This window comes from Callorhinus ursinus, unplaced genomic scaffold (genome assembly GCF_003265705.2).
Source record: "Callorhinus ursinus isolate GAN/ISIS: 27379988/994484 unplaced genomic scaffold, GSC_fseal_2.0 scaffold3, whole genome shotgun sequence".
Lineage (NCBI taxonomy): Eukaryota > Metazoa > Chordata > Mammalia > Carnivora > Otariidae > Callorhinus > Callorhinus ursinus.
This window is the reverse complement of record NW_027397065.1, coordinates 54,894,969-54,916,704: the sequence shown is the minus strand read 5'-3', so window position 1 is coordinate 54,916,704 and position 21,736 is coordinate 54,894,969. Positions and strand designations below refer to the sequence as shown.

The following is a 21,736-nucleotide window of genomic DNA, read 5'->3' as shown; positions in this document are numbered from 1 at the left end:
ACAATTTGGAGTTTTATGTGTTGCCAAGCACATAGGAGATAAATCATTTGGGTTGGAAAAATGTCATTGCTGGAATTTTTCTCCTTGTGTTAAAAACCATTGCTGTAATGACCTCCTTCTCTCACTTCACATCATGAAGTCATTAAGCTAGAAGTACTTGTTTGTGGGGACTCCCCCCAGACATCCCTTTACATTAGATTTCAGGCTTTTCTTTGCAGGTGTTCCCTCCCCAGCCCCATTCACCTCTCATCCTGATTTCAGCCACAGTCTTCTCTCTCCTTGGAACTTTACTTTTACTCTCCTATCCTTGCATTTTTGAACTTGGATGAGTTTCATTGCAGCAGCATTCAAGAGGGCAGCTAAAGACACCCTTTTCCTAGAACTTATATCTATCATCTATCAATTTTATGTTTCTGAGAACTCATTTCATGTCCTTGGGAACCAGTCTCATTTATGTCCCTCTCCATAGTGACAAGAGGTTAAGCCTAGTTTCAGCTAAAATAGCCTCAGAATGGTCCATGATGATGGTTCACTTGGACTACAATCTGTATTATTACCACATCATACTCTGACTTGATTACATTAGAAGCATATTATAGGGCAGGGCTTTTGTACCATAGTTTGGTAAAAGGAAATATAAAATTGGCCAGACACAAAGCCTGAGGTCTTTTCATGTTAAGCAATTGTGCATCTTACACTGAAAACTCAATTGTTTTACCCTATCATTATTCTCCTAAAGAAGCCATTGAGTTGATAATGTTAATTGTTGAATGAAAGCCCAGAAACTTAGTTTGTGCTAGAAATTAAAATTTAGGTACTGCTGATATAACATTGACTTAACAATACAAAGTAATAATACAACTCTAAATGAGAAAATAATTCCATTCCTTCATAGCTCTCTGACTTAATACACTTAATAGCTATTTTACACACTTCTCTTTCTTATACTTCTTTGTCATTCTGTTTTGACTTGAAGTTTCATGAAAGAAAAATCAGAAGGTCCTCCTTACAATGATTTCTTTTATATTTCTCACATTCATTTTCCTCCTCTTTCTTCTCTAACCCCCAAAAGAAATGAAGCCACTTAGATAATTAATTCATTGTAATTTGGCAGATATATATGAAGTATCTTATTGATCAAATATTATGCTAGGTGTCATGGGCAGTTTAAAAAATTAAAAAAAAAACTAACTAAAACTTTGTCCCTGAACCCAAAAGACTTCCAACTCAGAAATGAGATAAAATCTTATATTTGTGTAACTGCAGTACATGATATTGTATCATGAATATAACAAAGGTCAACGAGGCAGAACAATTAATTGATCGTTACAAGTAGGTAACTCAGTATGTAAAGAAATGTTTCCAAACTATGTTGCTTGAGGTGTTGAATATGTTTCTCCCAAAAATATTCCCTTAAATAAGAATAAAATATACCTGGTCTTCCAATTCATGATTCACAATTCATGTTTTCATATTAGAGATTCTGAGAGCACTTTCATTTTTTTTTAAAGATTTATTTATTTATTATTTTAGAGAGGAGGGCAGGGGCGGAGGGAGAAAGAGAATTTCAAGCAGACTCCCAGCTAAGCATGGAGCCCAATGCGGGGCTCAGTCTCACAACCATGAGATCAGGACCCCAACTGAAACCAAGAGTTGGTCACCTAACTGACTGAGCCACCCAGGCCCCTCTCTGAGAGCACTTTCAAAAGAATTTGCTTATGAGTCAGAGTAGAGCAACTGGAGACAGGAGTAAGAGAAAGCCTTGGTCTTTTGCATTCAAAATTTGTGGTGTTTTATTGTTGTTGTTGTTGTTGTTGTTAATATAAATAGCAAAGGGAGAAAGAGAGACAGACAAAAGAGATAAAGACAGAGAAACAGAGAGGATGTCGAAGGGGGTACTGCTGTAAAGATACATGTTAACTTTGTGTTACCCATTGTTTTCCAAGTTTACTTGACCATGGAACTCTTTAAATATCATACCTAGGAACATACAAAAAGATGCTAGTACTCCCTAGGAAAGGGGTAAGGGAATATTAGTTCATGGCTTAGCTGAAGAAGGATTATAAATCTCATGTTAAATGGAGGGTTTGAATCAGTGTTACAAACCTCTGGTTCATGTAACAGAATCCTCAGCCATTGTGTGCCTGATTTATGCTCTAGCCTGAAGCTTAGTTCTCTTTGGCCTTAGATTACAATTACATACCTATATCTTTTGTTCTACTTAATCAGGAAGTTCCAACTGTATCTCCCTAGGAAGTAAAGGCTTCCTTTCCAGGTGTCTCCAAAAGCAACCATTCTACCTGGGATTCATCCACTCCTTAGGAGTGTTGTTACTACCTTCCTGTACTCTTGCTGAGGTCATAAGCTACTTTTTTTCCATTTTCTCTTAAAGTTCACATCGAACCTATTGCTTCTTTTAGCTGCCATCCCTGCTTACTTATTTCCATTTAGCAAACATGCCTAGAATATTCATCATCCCCATTACTCTCCAACAGTGTTCTACTTAACTTCTACCCTCTGGTTCTTGTATCATTCCAACAACTGAAGCAACTGACTGCTTCAAGTCAAATATGATGATTATTGGCAGGTTTTATTTTTCTCAATTTCTAGAATGGTTTCAGTTCCTCATCATTTTTAACATATTTTCCAAGCTCCAGACAGCTTTGCTTTCTCCCATTCTACATTCATAACCCACTGTCTGTTCTTTACCTGGGGTTCTTGCTTAGGAGGCTACATTTTCTTCCCTCCATGAGGCCTTTCAATGCAAGAGAGTAAATGTGCTTGTGCTTCTCTCCTCCAGCCTCCTTCAGTGTGTGTTCATCACTTGGCTCACTTTTTATGTTGCTATTTAATCATGACCTTTATTTGATTCTGTTGCATATGCATATATACACAGTGTGCTAGTATGAACCTGTTTTACCTGCCTTAAATTATATTCTAAGCTGGGACTGAAACTGTTTTTGTTCACTGAGTCTCATCAATACTCAGCAAAGTATTAGTTATGTTTGTTTTGTGATTTGACCATTTTCCTGTGATCAAAATCAATAAATGGAACTCTTTTTATAGGGAAAGCACAGCAGGTCTTATTCTGCCTGGTTCCTAAGGAAATATGCAGCCCAGTATCAGCCAGGGACCTACATTGTGTCATTTCCCTGAGATTTGAGTTTCTACTGCCCAGTCTTCTCATTTCCCACACTTCTTTTTGTCTCTCTTTTTCTGTTTATCATTATTTCCCTGCTATCTCAATTTTCTACTTGCTCATGTGAAATGTTACAGTCATCTAGTAAGAATGTATGCGGGTCAACTGTAAGCAAAGCAAAGCAGTGGCATGGGATAAGAGAATACCAAAAGCTGTGACATAGTCCACGCTCTTTACCCCTCCTTGCCCCTCTGGAACATATAATGTAGTTGGGAAGATAAAGCACACATACAAAGCAGTTGAGAAGAATGCTGTACTCACAGGAGCAAAACAGACAAGTTTGCCTCAGGGCTCAGAGAAGAGGAAGATCAGTATTATCTAGATTGGTGATTAGGTAGGGAAAGTTTTGCAGAAAAAGTGAAACTTGAATTGAATCTTCCAGAATGGGTAATAAAAATTTAGTTTTATTGGGGGGATAAGAAAGGGTAGGGACAGCACTCGGACTGGGGAATCCTAGAGTTGAGGGGGAACAAAGAAAGTGCAGTCAGGCTGTTGAGTGACTGCAGGTCAGGGAAAGAAAACTGAGTTTTACCCTACAGGTCTAGTATTTCAAGGAGCACCTTGAAGTTTTATCTGTTTCCATTTTAAGTAGAATAAAAATTCTCTTTTAAAGTATATTTCAAAGTCATTGATGTAGTAGGCAATGGAGAGTTATTAGAGATTTTTGAAGAAGGAAGTTATGTGATAAAAGCAGAATTTCAAGACAGTTAATCTTCCATGAATATGTAGATGGAGCTGAGGAGAATGGAAATCTGAGGGAGAGCAAGGGCAGAGAGACCAACGATTACCACAGTCCAGGTTCAAGGCAGTGAGGTCTGGCCTGGGCCAATGAAGAAATTCAGAAACAGGGATAATAGCTCACAGGAAAAGAGGTAGAATTTATGCCAATTAAACAAGGCTGCTTTGTGCCATAATATTTGACATTTGCAACATACTTTACATATCTTATAAAACCTTCTGTGAACTATTGGATTATTTGGACATCAGGAATAGCAGAAAAATTTTAGCCCCTTGGTAAGGCAGAAATCAGTACTTTATATCCTCTCTCCCTCCCTTAGGTCTGGTTTCCCAGACACAAACCCTGAGAAAATGAGCCAAGTGACAGTGATTTACTAAGGGAGTGCTTTTAACAGAAAATAGTAAGAGATTTGGGAGAGTGCAACAGTAGCAACTGAGGACAACCAAGGGTGTGATTTCAGGTGAAATCAGGACCTCAGGCTGATCTGGAAGGGGAACTCCAAGTTGAGTCAAGGGACTGATCTTTCCCTGCCTGGACTCAGACATCATCTATGGAGCAGGGCAAGGGGTGAGGAGGGAGAATATTTCCAGGTACTTCTGGCTCTTTGAGCCTCTGGGGCAAAGCAGCTCTAGCAGTCGAAGGGTAGTCAGCCATTTGAAGAGGCTCTCCCATGGAGTTGTTAGAAGCAAAGTATAAAGAAAGCATGAGGCAACTGGCAGTTATAAGTTATCTAAAGAATAAACTTATGGAATTGAGATATATGTTAAGTCAGTAGAGAAAGAGAGAGAGGAAAAAGATATAAAGCACTGATTTCTGACTTACCAAGGGGCTAAAATTTTTCTGCTATTCCTGGTGTCCAGATAATCCAATAGTTCACAGAAGGTTTTATAAGATATGTAAAGTATGTTGCAAATGTCAAATATTATGGCACAAAACAGCCTTGTTTAATTGGCATAAATTCTACCTCTTTTCATGTGACCTCCTCCCCATGTATCAGTGTGATACTCTCTTTTTCCCGAGCAGTTAATAGTTTATGACTAGAATTCGATTGAACTCAATAAATGGGAGCAAAGTGCACTCATTAGTACAAAACAGTAGGACTGCTGGGCAGTGTTATGTGCAACCACATTAGAGATTCATGGCCATAACTTTAAAGTGAGACTAGTCTATAAGTTGTGTGATTTCTGTCTAGAAACATTTAGTGTCACAGAAGCTCGCAAAGAAAAGAAGATACTTGGACTTAACCAGAGTTGGAAGTTAGCCAAGTGAGTTAATGGAGGGGAAAAAAGGTTAAAGGAGTTAAAGTTTGCAAGTAAATGATTGTGGTGATGGACCATGAAATCTATGCTAAGTTAAAAAAAAAAATACGATCTCTGAATTAATTGGAAGTCTTGATGTGGTGAAGGAATTGATGAATTAGATATACTAGGTAAATGAGCTGAAGTTAATGGTCAGACAGACGAACACTTGAAATTGAGATGGAGGTACTGCTGTTCTTCCTGTTGAGGTCAAGGATAAGACCTTGAGACTGGACAACATAGGTGACCTAGAGGAAAAAATTACTGAAGATGAGGAAGTCAAAGAAATAAGAGACTAGGCTATTCAATAGATTATCCAAACGAGAGATTAGGGTGTTCACTAGATGCACCCAAGTAGTAAAATATCCAAGAATAATGACAGGAATGACAGTTTTCAGAGTTCTTTGGTCTCCTGCTTAATCAAATAAAAACAAAGGGAAGGAAAAACAAAGCAACTCTGTAAGATGTCCTGAATGGGTGAGCAATTAACTTCCACAGTAGCATTTATTCATTTTGATACCCAAAAACAGGCATAATGATTATCTAAGTAGCAAAATCATTTTACCTTTATTTACATTGAATATTTATATATGCAAAGACAATGTCAAACCTTCATGGTTTCCCTTAATAATTATTCAGTTTCTCCCTGAATTATTAATTAAAAGCTATAAAGGTCATTAGGATAATATTTTTAAATCTTTGTGGAGAGTAATAGAGAACTATCCATAACATTTAATTCAAAGAAATAACCTGAATTGGGAGTTATGGGTGTGTCCTCATTCATTTTATTATTTTTTGCATTATTAGTTGGTTGTAGCCTACTTTATTTCCAAAGGGACTTCTCGTCATCTTTATTCCAATTATAATGGCACATAATCTTGGACTAGATAGTGAAAGATATGTTCATAGAAGATCAGGGTTATCCTGGACATGAACTGAGCAGATTGCATGTTCACTCAGCCTATTATGCACCTTATCTTACACTTGAATATGCTCTCCGGTTATTTCTTATTTATCCTATACCCAACTAAGCAACTCTAAGGAAGGATTAATATGTTCCATTTTTAAAATATGATCTGTTTGTTTGTTTGCTTTGCTTTATTATATTCTCCAGTGCATCTCAATTAGGTAGCTAGCTCATTAAATTCATCAAGTAGCAATGATATGATAGCAGCATTTAGTAGAAACTGTCAGAACGAGGTGACAGAGAATGCGGGGACTTTAGAGAGGTGTGTTTTTGTAGAGAGGAAGTAGAGTGATGGAAAAAGCCCTGGGATAAAGGACTCACATCTTAGACTAGACCCTTTTCTGCCCCTTCACCATGAGGAGTATTTTAAACTTAAATTCCTCATTTATAAAATGTGGTACTAATTTCTGTTACTATAATCTGAATAAATTGGGAAAAAAAATTTTGAAAAGCATTAAAAATATTCGATACTACTCTTATTTAAGTATAGTGGCTTTAATTGGGCCACGATTTCTAAAGCACTCTAGAAGGTAGCTCAAAGATGATAAAGATTATTTTAAATTGGAAGGTTCTCCTATTGGTTTCTGAAAATGCCAGAGTATACTTCTGGTTTCCAAGAAGAAAGACACAACTGTGGAAATGTATCATTAAATCAGACACGTAATTAAGCCTAAAGATTTCTGAAAACAGTGACATCTGCAAGGGAAGCTGGAAGGTAGATGCCAGTCCCCTCTGCCATTTGGAAATAGGATCAGACTTGGAAATAGGATGGGTCTGAAGCAAGCATGAGGCAACTTTATCAATGGACAAACTACACAATTGCCTGGGAAAGAAGGCAGCCTTGTCTCAAATCGCTTCCCCAACCCAAGAAATGTAGTGCCCAGATTTCTACATTAAAAAGACATTCCTTTGGGTATAGAATTCTCTGAATCTCAAATTTTGAGTTGAGAAAATTAAACAAAAAGTTATCTCCAGTCACAGTTCTTGATGTAGATTAGTCTATTGGTTCACATAAACATTTAAGGAAAGGTATAGAAAAAGGATAAGAAAAATGGGTGTCTCTAGGGGAGGGGGAGGTATAGGAAGCAAAGGAAATCAAATCTGGGGACACTTTACCCTCTGTATCATTTTACTCTATGGTGACTTTGCAGTTAGCTGCCCAAATTATCCAGTCTGTGCAAAGGACAGAGTGAAAGGAGGAAGGCAGAAAGGGAAGACAGATAACATGAAAAGGGATGGTGGGGAGAAGGGCTGGCATGAGAGAAATGAAGCTACGCCTGAACTAGATAAAGCCTGAAGCACATATGTGCCCTCCCCAGATACATGCCCCGCTTATTACTCATCCAGCCTCATCTTGTTTCACTTCCCCTCACAGCCTGGTCCAGGCTCACTGACTTCCTTTCAGTTCTCAGGACGTCCCTTGCTTTTTGCTCATCTCATCTTCTTTACATACAGATTCTCCTCATGTGGACCCCATCCTCCCACTCAGCCTCCATTCAGGACAGGTCTCCACACTCCTTGCACCTTTCAGTCTTAACTTGATTATCACTTCTAAGAGGCTTTCCCTGAGCCTCTTCTGAAGCAGGGCCTTAGCTTCTACTTGCTAAACAGCATGATAGCCCTCTCCACAGTTGAACATGCATTGGAATGATCATGTGTTGAATCTCCCTCTCTCTCTCTCTCTCTCTCTCTCTCTAGTTTAGAAACAAAGTGAAGGCAGAGAGCCTGTCAGTGTGTAGCACCTTCTACCCACCAAAGCCTGCCAGAGTCATCCAGTAGAAACTATTGAAGATATAAACCAATTGTTTGGGAAGTTTAATAATAGTACTATCATTCTTGTTCTTTGGGCTGTGAATATCCACAAGTGCCAATGGTTATTGCTGTCAAAACAGAAGGATTTGTGTACTGATGAATTTTTAAACTCATCTGAAAGACAAAAAAGTATATCTGATCTACATGTTTAAACTAAAGAAAATTGAAAACGGAGCATTGCTAGATGGATAACTCAGAGTGGCTTGGTATTTCAGGTTGGAATTGTACAGTATGGAGAAAATGTAACCCATGAGTTCAACCTCAATAAGTATTCATCAACAGAAGAGGTACTTGTTGCAGCAAATAAAATAATCCAGAGAGGTGGCCGCCAGACTATGACAGCCCTTGGAATAGACACAGCCAGGTATGTGGATTAAAAAATAAACCAAAGTAAAAGACTATGCAAAAATAACTGCTCACAATCAAACCCTTTGGAGTGTCGAATGAACATTTACCTTGGCAATATTTAAAGCCATCTTTTTTTTAAAACTAGATCCCACTGATTAATAGTTATTGGATCAAGTTTTTCTACAATATAGTCTCCCCACCCTTCATATCTTTCCTCTTATTCCAAAGGTTGAAATGATGGAAAAATCAGAAAATTACTGTAGTCTGCTGCATCATGTTCTTGGGTACTAAGACATAATATTAGTGAATATCTTTTCCCTTTGTTCTTTGTCTACAGCTTCTAGGAATCTCATTTTTAAAAAAAGGATTAATATTCATCCACTTCTACTCAATATATATTTATATCCTAGTATGTCCATAATTTTACAGTACCTGATTTAGAGTTATTGAAGCTCTCAAGTAAGAGTTTTTAAAAGGTCAAATTCAATATTGCTATATTTGAAATCATTTGCAGTGAAAAGATTAAAAGAAGTTGCAAGAACTTCCATCATTTGTGCACTCTTTCTTTCTTCCTTTCTCCAAATTCCCTCTAATTTACATCCCTTCCTTTCTCCTATACCTCCATGAAGAACACATAATCCACTCTGTCTGAACTTCATTCTATGAGAAGCTACAGAACTTCCTTTGATTACACTGTGAAACAGTTTTTCTATATTTTTCCAAACTGCGTTCAACTCTTATCTCTTGCTATTTTCTTCCTAAGTTGCCTTTAAAGCTAGTAAGTTTCTGAACAAAAACTAAACAATACCAATATCACAGGAAATCTAATAAATAGTTTGACTAATATTAAGGATTCTTCTGTTAAGTGTCTTCAACTTCTGGACTCTCATCTGATTTTAAAGAACTAATTAGCCATGCTCTCATTTCACCTGCCTGCTAAGATCAGTATTTTAAGGGGGTTAAAATAGTTAACATGGATATTCCAAAGAATGGGTTGGATATTCAAAAATTTAAAATTTCATGTGCAGCCTTAGACTCATAAGTGTTAGAGAAGCATGTGGCTCTAGTTATATGGGGCTCAAGAGAAAATAACCACAAACAGATGGGGTAATTTTACATTTACCTGCTTATGGGATCACCAATTTGCATGCACAAAGAGTGCACATGTTGAGATGTACTGAATGTACCCTCTTAAATAATTGACTAAATGTGACTGCACATTCAAAGTAAATCAAAGTGTTCTTTGAAAGCTCTGAGCCTGTAGGGAGCTGTGTTTTTCCAAAGGCAACCACTTAAGAATGAATATTCATCTTTGAAAACTAACTGAAGAAATATTCTGGCTGCTTTGCTCCTGCATAAATACACTCTAAATTCCATGACCCTATATGGTTTTTGCCTACATGTTTCACAAAGGGTTTAGCTGTCAGACACATAATTTATTGAGTTTTGTATATAAATAAAACTCAATAATGGTATCACTAAGTATCCTTCTTATACATTAGTTTTTCACACTGAAGCATATTTTTAATTGTTCTTTATTCCTTTTAGGCAGGGCCAGTTGCAAACAATATTTTTCATTTGTTAGAATCCTTTGCTTCTATTTTCACTGGATGGTAGTATTTGGGGGTAAAGGGCAATTTGCTGAAGATATTTGAAACAGAAAGAGTGTACTCAGGAGTTCTGCCAGTGGCTACTCTTACATTATATAAAACCAACCCCTGTTTAGATTTACCAGATTTTCTTTAAGAAATGTCTTTTAATCATCTCCATTGGTTGAGGTTCATTCAGTAATGGCCTGAATCTTCAAGAGAACTGGGAAGTTTTGGTGATCCTCTAAGGAGTTAGGACTGCAAAAAGGATAGAATCTTATATGATATCCATGTCTGAACTTCATTTAAAGACAAGCCTTTGAGGAACCTCGGTGGCTCAGTTGGTTGGGCATCTGCCTTTGGCTCAGGTCATGATCCCAGGGTCCTGGGATCGAGTCCCACATTGGACTCCCTGCTCGAACAGGGAGCCTGCTTCTCCCTCTCCCTCTGTTGTTCCTCCTGCTTGTTCTCTCTCCCTGTCTCAAATAAATAAATAAAATCTTTAAAATATATATAATAAAAAAAATAAAGACTAGCCTCTAACATCTATTTTCACTTTTGTGCATATAAAGAAGTCAGAAAATCTATCTGTGTAGTGTAGAGGGCAGAGATACACAGTTCCCTAGTGGCTAACTTTTTTAAATAGTTTCTTTATTTTGAAAATTATAGGGGTGCCTGGGTGGCTCAGTCGTTAAGCGTCTGCCTTCGGCTCAGGTCATGATCCCGGGGTCCTGGAATCGAGCCCCACATTGGGCTCCTTGCTCAGCGGGGAGCCTGCTTCTCCCTCTCTCACTCCCCCTGCTGGTATTCCCTCTCTCGCTGTGTCTCTGTCAAATAAATAAAATCTTTAAAAAAAAAAAAAAAAGAAAATTATAAGAAAAATTAAAAATGTAAAAAATAGTACAACAAAATCCTGTGTACTCACCAAACAAATCAACAATTGTTAACATCTTGTCATATTGACATTTAGCCCTTTTAAAGGAAAATAAACAGAGATAAAATCCCTTTGCCCACATCACCAGGATCTTTTAGCCGGCTCACAAGATACCCACCACTGTGTATATTTACTGTGTATCTGCAGTAAAACTAATGTGTATTGTGCAAACCCTTTGGAAGTTTAGTTAAGAGAAATGTTTTTTTGGCATATCCCAAACTGCAGCTGTTTGTCCTCATGACCAAAGAAAAATATTGAAATAGACCATTCAGTATAATGATTGCTGCATTTTATACCAAGATCTAAAAAATATTATATGAATCCTTTCACGGTTTCATTCCTAAATAAAATGTACTTGACTCCAGAAAGGAAAGTGAGCGAGTGAAAGAAAATAATAGAGGGAAAATATGCCCCTGTGTGTGTGTGTGTGTGTAAGCACAAAACAACAAAAATTGTTAATTTCCCTTCTCTTCCATAAATGCTTTTTGGAATAAAAAATAGGAATAAAACAAAATAAATAAATAAATAAATAAAAATAAAAATTAAATTAAAAAAAGGAATAAAAAATTCCTTTCTTTGCAGTTAGGTTATAGCATTTTCCCTTTCTCTCTGTGCTGCTTTCTTCCACCCTACCCCCAGCAGCCTGTGTCCTAAAACCTAGTTCAGACCAAATCTTTCATAGCTACTCCATCCACTCTTGCCCCCCATAGCCCTGCTCTATCACTGACTCAGACCACAGCCATCTGCAGTCTTTTATTACTATGTCCATTTTTTCCCCATATCCAAGAGCACTCTCAAGCATTCCAGCTGTACAAAATTCTGTTTTCTCCCAGCACCCCTCTTCAGCTCAGAGGATTTCCATACTGTTCTATAAATGTCAGAATGGATGTGGTGGAAGTGAGGACAAGCAAAAGCTTCTGCCTAAAGCAGAAGAAAAGAGGAGTGTTTATAGAGAAAGGAGTGGTTGAGCAAGTATTTAAGATCGGACCTTCTCCAGATCTGATGTGTGCTCCAGTCACACCTTCCCTGAGAAGTTTCCAAAGAATGAAATAGTGCTGCCCTTTGTATATGGGATATGTGATGATTAGTAAAATGGTGACCTCTTCATCATCTGGGAGAAATCTAAGACTATTACAAATAATGATCTTCATGCCTCCCAGCCTGAACAGTGGTTGTGAGTGTTGATCGTGGAGGGACAGCACTGTTCCAACTAGAGTCGTCAGTGTTTTTCTTTTGTTTATCACTTTGCCTAACCTTCGGGTGGTATTTTATTTGCTTCTCTTTCCTCTGTGATCACTTCAGGAAGGAGGCTTTCACTGAAGCCCGGGGTGCCCGAAGGGGAGTTAAAAAAGTCATGGTAATTGTGACTGATGGGGAATCCCATGACAATCATCGACTGAATAAGGTCATCCAAGACTGTGAGGATGAAAACATTCAGCGGTTTTCCATAGCTGTAAGTACATGGCTAGAGATAGCTTTCAAAATCTGGTGTGAAGACAAGAGGTGTGTACATATGATTATTTTATGCAAGTTACACAAACAAGGTTGTAAAGGAGAAACGTCTCCATTTGAAGGTAAACTCTGTGAGGGCAGGATTGGATCTTGCTCCCTTTGTGTCCTAGGGAAGGAAGGACAAGAGAAAGAAAGAGACAGAAATAAGAAAGAAAAAAGAAGAGCAGAAAAGGAGGAGAAGAGGACCCCCCAGCAGGAGGAAGAATGCTGGAAGGATGGAGGGAAGAATAGAGGAAGGGCAGAAAAGAGGGAGGGAAGGAAGGAGAAAGGAGAAGGTAAGAAGAAAAAAGGAAGGGAGGAAAGAAAGGAGGAAATTGAGGATGTGCTGGTAATAAATACATTGCTTGGAGAATAGTCCAAGATGGTGGAAGAGTAGGAGAGCTTAGTTTCATCTGGTCCCAAGAATTCAACTAGATAGCTATCAAATCATTCTGAACACTGACAAACTCAACCAGATATCTAAGAAAAGAATAGCTGCAACTCTACAAATAGAAAAGTAACCACTTTCTGCAAGAATGACAAGATAGAAAAACTCACCTCAAAAAAGAGAACAAGAGGCAGTACTGACTGTCAGGGACCTAATCAGTATGGATATAAGTAAGATGTCAGAACTAGAGTTCAGAATAATGATTATAAAGATATCAGATATTAGCTGGGCTTGAAAAAAGTATAGAAGACACTAGAGAATCCCTTTCTGGAGAAATAAAAGAACTAAAATCTAACCAAGTCAAAATCAAAAAGGCTATAATGAGATGCAATAAAAAATGGAGGCTCTAATTGCTAGGATAAATGAGCAAAAGAGAGAATTAGTGATATAAGAGACAAAGTGATGGAGAATAAAGAAGCTGAGAAAAAGAAACAACTATTGGATCACAAGGGGAGAATCTGAGAGATAAGTGATACCATAAAATGAAACAATATTAGAATAATTGGGATCCCAGAAGAGGAAAGAGAGTTGGAGGTTGGGGGGCAGAAGGTATATTGAAGCAAATTATAGCAGAGACCTTCCCTAATCTGGGGAAGGAAACAGGCATTCAAGTCCAGGAGGTACAGAGAACCCCCCTCAAAATGAATAAAAATAGGTCAACACCTCAACATATAATAGTGAAACTTGCAAATCTCAGAGACAAGCAGCTCAGGGACAAGAGGTCCATAATCTACAAGGGTAGAAACATCAGACTGGTAGCAGACCTATCCACAAAGGCCTGGGAGGCTAGAAAGGACTGGCATGATATATTCAGGTTGCTAAATGAGAAAAACATGCAGCCAAGAGTACTGTATCCAGCTAAGCTGTCATTCAAAATAGGAGAGATAAAAAGCTTCCAGGAGAAACAGAAGCTAAAAGGATTTGTGATCACTAAACCAGCCCTGCAGGAAATATTAGAGGGGATCCTTTAAGCAAAGAGAGTAACATAGACCAGAAAGGAACAGAGACAGTCTACAGAAACAGGGACTTTACAGGTAATACAATGGCACTAAATTCATATCTTTCAATAGTTACTCTGAATGTAAATGAGCTAAATGCCCCAATCAAAAGACACAGGGTATCAGATTGGATAAAAAAAATAAGACCCATCAATATGCTGTCTGCAAGAGACTCATTTTATTTTTTATTTTTTTAAAGATTTTATTTATTTATTTGACAAAGAGAGATAGCAAAAGGAGGAACACAACCAGGGGGAGTGGGAGGGGGAGAAGCAGGCCTCCCGCCGAGCCTGATGTGGGGCTGGATCCCAGGACCCTGGGATCATGACCGGAGCTGAAGGCAGACACTTAACGACTGAGCCACCCAGGCGCCCCTGCAAGAGACTCATTTTAGACCCAAAGATACCTCCAGACTGAAAGTGAAGGAGTGGAAAACCGTTTATCATGCTAATGGACATCAAAAGAAAGCTGGGGTGGCAATCCTTATAGCAGACAAATTAGATTTTAAACTAAAGAAAGACTATAATAAAAGTAGAGGAAGGACACTATATCATAATTAAAGCATCTATCCAACAAGATCTAACAATTGTAAATATTTATGTGAGCAGCCAATTATATAAACCAATTAATAACAAAATTAAAGAAACACATTGATAATAATACAATAATAGTAGGGGACTTTAACACCCCACTCACTGCAATGGACAGATCATCTAAGCAGATCAACAAGGAAACAAGGGCTTTGAATGACACACTGGACCAGATGGACTTCACAGATATATTCACAGCATTCCATCCTAAAGCAACAGAATAGACATTCTTTTTGAGTGCACATAGAACATTCTCCAGAATAGATCACATACGGGGTCACAAATCAGTTCTCAACCAGTACCAAAAGATTGGGATCATTTCCTGCATACTCTCAGACCACGATGCTTTGAAGCTGGAACTCATTCACAAGAGGAAAGAACTCAAATGCAAGGAGGCTAAGGAGCATCCTACTAAAGAATGAATGGGTCAACAAGGAAATTTAAGAAGAATTTTAAAAAATCATGGAAACAAATGAAAATGAAAACACAACTGTTCAAAACTTTTGGGATGCAGCAAAGACAGTCCTAAGAGAGAAGTATATAGCAATACAAGCCTTTCTCTAGAAACAAGAAAGGTCTCGAATATACAACCTAGCCTTACACCTAAAGGAGCTAGAGAAAGAAGAGCAAATAAAGCTTAAATCCAGCAGGAGAAGAGAATTAATAAAGATTAGACCAGAAATCAATGAAATAGTAACCAAAGGAACAGTAGAACAGATCAGATGAACAAAACTAGGAGTTGGTTCTTTGAAAGAATTAGTAAGATTGATAAACCCCTGGCCAGACTTATCAAAAAGAAAAGAGAAAGGACCCAAATAAATAAAATCATGACTGAAAGAGAAGATATCACAACCAACACTGAAGAAATACGAACAATTATAAGAACATATTATGAGCAACTATATGCCAACAAATTAGGCAATCTGGAAGAAATAGATGCATTCCTAGAGACATATAAACTGAAACAGGAAAAAGAGAAAACCTGAACAGACCCGTAACCAGCAAGGAAATTGAAGCAGTAATCAAAAATCTCCCAACAAACAAGAGCCCAGGACCAGATGGTTTCCCAAGGGAATTCTACCAAACATTTAAAGAATTAATAACAATTCTTCTGAAGCAGTTCCAAAAAATAGAAATGGAAGGAAAACTTCCAAACTCTTTCAATGAGGCTAGCATTACTTTTATTCCAAAACCAGACAAAGACCCCACCAAAAAGGAGAATTACAGACCAATATCCCTGATGGACATTGATGCCAAAATCCTCACCAAGATACTAGCCAATAGGATCCAACAGTACATTAAAAGGATTATTCACCATGACCAAGTGGGATTTATTCCTCGGCTGCAAGGTTGGTTCAACATCTGCAAATCAATCAACATGATACACTACATGAATAAAAGAAAGGACAAGAACCATATGATCTTCTCAATAGACACAGAAAGAGCATTTGACAAAGTACAGTATCCTTTCTTGATTAAAACTCTTCACAGTGTAGGGATAGAGGGAACATGCCTCAATATCATAAAAGCTGTATACAAAAAGCCCACAGCAAATATCATTCTCAATGGGGAAAAACTGAGAGCTTTTCCCCTAAGGTCAGGAACATGGCAGGGATGTCCACTCTCCAACATAGTACTAAAAGTCCTAGCCCAAGAAATCAGACAACAAAAAGAAATAAAAGGCATCTAAGTCGGCAAAGAAGAAGTCAAACTCTCTTCACAGACGACATGATATTCTATGTGGAAAACCCAAAAGATTCCACCCCAAAATTGCTAGAACTCATGCAGGAATTCAGCAAAGTGGCAGGATATAAAATCAATGCACAGTAATCAGTTGCATTTCTATACACCAACAATGAGATAGAAGAAAGAGAAATTAAGGAGTCGATCCCATTTACAATTGCACCAAAAACCATAAGATACCTAGAAATAAACCTAACCAAAGAGGCAAAGGATCTGTACTCAGAAAAATACTCATGAAAGAAGTTGAAGAAGACACAAAGAAATGGAAAAACATTCCATGATCATGGGCTGGAACAATAAATATTGTTAAAACATCTATGCTACGTAGAGCAATCCACACATTCAATGCAATCCCTATCAAAATGCCATCAACCTTTTTCACAGAGCTGGAACAAATAATCCTAAAACTTGTATGGAACCAGAAAAGACTCGAATAGCCAGAGGAATGTAGAAAAAGAAAACCAAAGCTGGTGACATCACAAAGCCGGACTTTCCATTTCCTCCCTACTTCATAGCCCCTAACTGTGCAGCCAGCAGCTCTAAAATGTTTCCTGTAATTGTATTTAAACTGGACAAGAAGGGAAAAAGGATCAGAGAAGAAATTTCATTTAGTTCCAAGGAAAAGCCTAGCCTGCTATTGATGATATAGAAGATATTACATACTTTGTATGTATGTATAAAGTACAAAGTACTTTAGCTCTTTGTGAGCAAATCTGTATCAATATAAAAGCAATCCATTATTAATAACATTTGTCTCTCAAAATGCAAAAAAAAAAAAAATAGAGACAGAGTGCTTTTTACCTCTTAATAGTAATTTATCTTTTCTAAATCAACTTCTAATAGTTCCATGAACTGAGGTGACTCAATTTCATGGTGCCACCCCATGGAGAGGGACATTTAGAAAAGGAGAAGTAAAAATTCCACCTTTCAAATGGAAATATGGAAAATAATTTTATATAGAACTCTGTGTATATATATATAATTTTATATAGAACTCTGTAACCTACCATAGTCTTTTTTTTCTGTGTTCTAGATACCTTTCTTTGTCCTTCATGGTACCCCAAAGAGAGCAGGGCCACTTTCCTTTTCCCATTTTATGAATGAGGAAACCAAGGGACATCAGGTTTCATGGCTGTAGGCCACATGACCAAGTCTCCAGATACCCCTTGACTGACCGTCTGTACCACTGCCCTGGGCTGTTCTTCCCCAGTTCCCAGTCTCTCTTGCTGCAGCAGATCTCTGGAAGGTGCTGCAGGACTGTCCTAACCTGTTTTCACTCACTTCCCCAGACTTCCAAAGAGCACCACAGTCCTCTCCAGCCCTTGTACCAGAGCAAAAAGACCCAGCACAGAGACACTAAGCATTCCCATGATGTCATAACCTTAAACAACAACAAACCCATGGATATTTTCCAAAAGTGAGAAGAAGTGGGAGAGGGTAGAGAAGAGTATATTTTGGAGCTAGAAAGACCTTTGTTCGATTTCTGCCTTTGTGACAGTGGATAAGTCACTTAGTACTCCAAGCTTCAGCTTCTTTATCTGTAAAGATAAAGGGTAAATATTGTTTCTTTCTCTTTTTCTCAGAAAAAGAATCGGTGAGATAATGACTGAAAACATCTAGCACCTATTTATTGGTAGGCGAGGCAACCAATAAATACTATTTTTCTTAAGGATATTTAACTAGAGGAGTTTACAACCATGAAATAATAAAATCATGGTGCTTTAGAGCTAGAAGGAATCTTAGAGATAAACTGTGTTGTCTCCTTGCCCAGAAACCTTCAGAGATTCCCCCATGGACTATCAAACCTTATCTCAGCCTCACTAACAACTGTGTACAGCCTTCCTTTCACTCTCAATTCCATAGCATGGGCCCTCTGCCTAGGAGGAGAGAGTCTTCTTAATATAAATTGATTTTTTAAACAAGTCAGGAAGTAAAACTTTCAGAACTGTAAGAGTTTAGCCTAAATTGTTTTTTGACAAAATCTCTTTTATTTACTGTAAGTAAGAATCAGATATTACACATAAGGGTTTTTCAGCATTTCATCAGTGAGATTTCCTCCTTTCCTTTCAAAAGTATGATCAGTGAAAGACATCCCACCCCGTTGTAGGAAGGGAAGAAGAGTGATTCATCCCTGATAAACTCCCAGAACACAAAATTGATTCACTGCCTCCCAGGGGCAAGGTGACTGTACTTATTTTATAACCAAGATGACTTGCTTATCAACAAGTCAACTTCTGACTGCAACAATATCCTTTTTTTTTCTTTTCAAATTTTTATTTAAATTCTAGTTAGTTAACATACAGTGCAATGTTGGTTTTAGGAGTAGAATTCAGTGATTCATCACTTACATATAACACCCAGTGCTCATCACAAAGTGCCCTCCTTAATCCCCATCACCCATCTAGCCCATCCCCCACCTCCCTCCCTCCATCACCCCTCAATTTGTTCTCGATCTTTAAAAGTCCCTTATGGTTTGTTTCCCTCTCTCTTCCCCCCCATATGTTCATCTGTTTTGTTTCTTAAATTTCACATATGAGTGAAATCATGTAGTATTTGTCTTTCTCGACCTGACCTATTTCACTTAGCATAATACACTCTAGCTCCATCCACATTGTTGTAAATGGCAAGATTTCATTCTTTTTGATGGCTAAGTAATATTCCTGTGTGTGTGTGTGTGTGTGTGTGTGTGTGTGTGTGTGTGCTTCATCTTCTTTATCCATTCTGATAAAGGCTTATATCCAAAATGTATAAAGAACTTATCAAACTCAGCACCCAAAACACAAATAATCCAGTTAAAAAATGGGCAGAAGACATGAATAGACACTTTTCCAAAGAAGACACCCAGATGGCTAACAGAAACATGAAAAGATGCTCAATATCGCTCATCATCAGGGAAATACAAATCAAAACCATGATGAGATACCCCCTCACACCTGTCAGAATGGCTAAAATTAACAACACAAGAAACAACAGCTGTTGGTGAGGATGCAGAGAAAGGGGAACCCCCTTGCACTATTGGTGGGAATGCAAACTGGTACAGCCGCTCTGGAGAACAGTATGGAGGTTCCTCAAAAAGTTAAAAATAGAACTACCCTATAATCCCACAATGGCACTGCTAGGTATTTACCCAAAGGATACAAAAATATAGGTTCAAAGTGGTACATGCACCCTAATGTTTATAGCAGCATTATCAACAATAGCCAAACTATGGAGAGAGCCCAATGTCCAATAATGTTCTTTTTTATTTGGGATACAGATGTGAAAAATTAAAACACCTCATTATTTCTCTTTTCCCTTGTTGTTACTTCTATAAATTACCTTTTGCCAATTACTATCAATCCATTATTACCTCCCCTTATTATAATAGTTGCTATAACTATTTTGATCTCTTCTGTGGTTGAGAATAATTCCATAGATCCAGCCTTCCTTCACTCAGTGATACTGGCCACAGTTAGAGTCTATGGCTGGTCTTTTCAGCATGCAAAGCCAGTGTATGCCCAGTTTGTCCCAGACAACTGGATATCAGAAGTGCTATCATTTATTCAGCTTTCCAGGTACCACTGTAGCAGGCAATGATCTGAGTAAACCATCAGCAGCATTAACAACATTAAAAAAACTTCACTGGAAAGCAGATACTGTACCTATCAATGAATGACTTCTTAATTTTAAGTGAAGCTTACATCACTTTTACAGGGTATCTGGCTACATATACAGTATTTCTTGTCCTTAAGTCACTATGTTTCCCATGGTTGGATCCCTAGTTGGTAATTCATACTTTGCCTCCCAGCTGGTCAAAAAGGGTTCTCATAATTCCATTAATTTTCCTAGAGAATCATAAAATCATGAGTTCCTTTCCTGTTTTAATCAATGAATTATTGTCAAATTGCTCTTCAAATTTTTATAAATAATATATAGGAAAATTTCACTACAGCAAGAATTGTTATTTTCCCAATTCATATTTCTTTTCCCCAGTGAAACTTGTATTTTTTAGTTTGCGCCAAACTAGGAAATAAGACAGTTATTTTATTTCCTCTCCTTGTGCATTCACACAGAAAGGTTTTAGGCATTCCTGAAGCTCCATTCATGCTTCACATGGATCAACTATACCTGGGGGTCTGCCCCTATTGCCACCTGAGCTGTTCCTCCTACTCAAATTTTTTTTTTTTTTTTTTTTACTCACCATTTGATCCTGAACACCACAAAGATGTGTTTTGGGGGGGACAATACCCCAAACTAACTGACTATTGAAAATTTAAGCACTCTATGATAAAACTGCAAACATGACCCATTAAACTCTCAGACTTGGTGAGGGTCCCAAACTGGTATGTATTCTGCATGGTCTGTATTCTGTCACTTGAGGATACTAGACATTGCCAGCAGGAGCCTGTTTTACCTTCATATTCTAATCTTAGATGATAATGGCTGGGATTATAATGACTGTGAAATGTGTATCATTTACAGCATTCAAATGAAAATAAGAGAAGTTAGAAAGTATCTTAGCATTTCATTCATTTGCACACAAAAGGCACTATATATAGTACATGTGAATGAATTGTACACTTTACATTTGACACATCTGCCTCAAGGGAACTTCAATTCTGAATGTCTACTTGAGGTAAATATTAACAGAATACCAAATGCCTGGGCTTGACATATTTGTATAAAGTGAAACAGAAGTAATTTATAAATGTTATTTTGTATTTCTTCTCACTCATAGAAAATAATGTTTCTGCAAGTGCGAGATCCTTGGGTGAAGGATCAAAATACATTTCTGTTTTCATTTTTTATTCTTTAATACAGAATAGTTCAAACTGGATACAAGTCACAGTACTTCCTGGGAATTTTTTCTTTCTTATATTTTCTTCTAAATATATACTCTCATGTTCCATTTATGTTTTATTTTTATTATTTATGTATGTCACTTGGACATTTTCCCCATTGAACTTTATCCAGTTGTCTCTGTCTGTCACATAGAGCACTAAATACCTGATAACATTTACATCACAACTAAGAACCTCAACCGTGCATGGTCCAAACATCTTTACAATTTTTATGTGTATTTTCAAATTCATTACTTTATAAGTGAAATGGAACTTAACATGTCAATGCGATAGTGAATCTAGAATATGTTCAGTAGGGACTAAGGGGGAAAGATGGTGACTTTCCAGCCAAAGATGTCATATAACTTATAGGATAAATTAGGTAAAATAGTGGGGACCCAGAGGGCTTCACATGATGTAGAATTTGTATGAATCTAAAGGAAAACCATACGTAGCAAAACTACTGACCAAAGAGGAACCTAACAGTGTGTGAGAAGAATACCAGGTATAGAGTGAGGTGTGGAGCAAGACCCCAGTGATCCTGAAACGGACACACAGGTGTGAGAGGCTCTGGAGGCTGGAGACTCTCTCCCACCTTTTCCATGCTTTCTTTGGGGCATGTCCATCTAGATGTGGGGAAATACTCAACTATAAGAAGATCATCTTAATTGTTTTTAAGTATTAGAGAGAATTTGTTCAAGGTAATAAAAGCAAGCGGCCCTTGGATTTTCCCTCCCTTAACTGGACAATTCTCTACATT

The 21,736-nt window shown here is 37.7% G+C and overlaps 1 protein-coding gene across 8 annotated transcripts in view; it reads left to right on the top strand.

Annotated features, from left to right (window-relative positions):
- ITGA1 (integrin subunit alpha 1) overlaps positions 1-21,736 on the top strand; it is a 168,464-nt gene that overhangs the window by 80,948 nt on the left and 65,780 nt on the right. For all 8 annotated transcript variants that reach the window (XR_012377588.1, XR_012377587.1, XR_012377586.1 and 5 more), the window contains 2 exons: positions 8,231-8,379; positions 12,189-12,339. Coding sequence is in view for 5 of the 8 variants with exons in the window: in XM_073890924.1 (XP_073747025.1) it covers positions 8,231-8,379; positions 12,189-12,339 (300 nt within the window). In the remaining 3 variants the exon portion in view is untranslated. The remainder of the gene's footprint in view (positions 1-8,230; positions 8,380-12,188; positions 12,340-21,736) is intronic.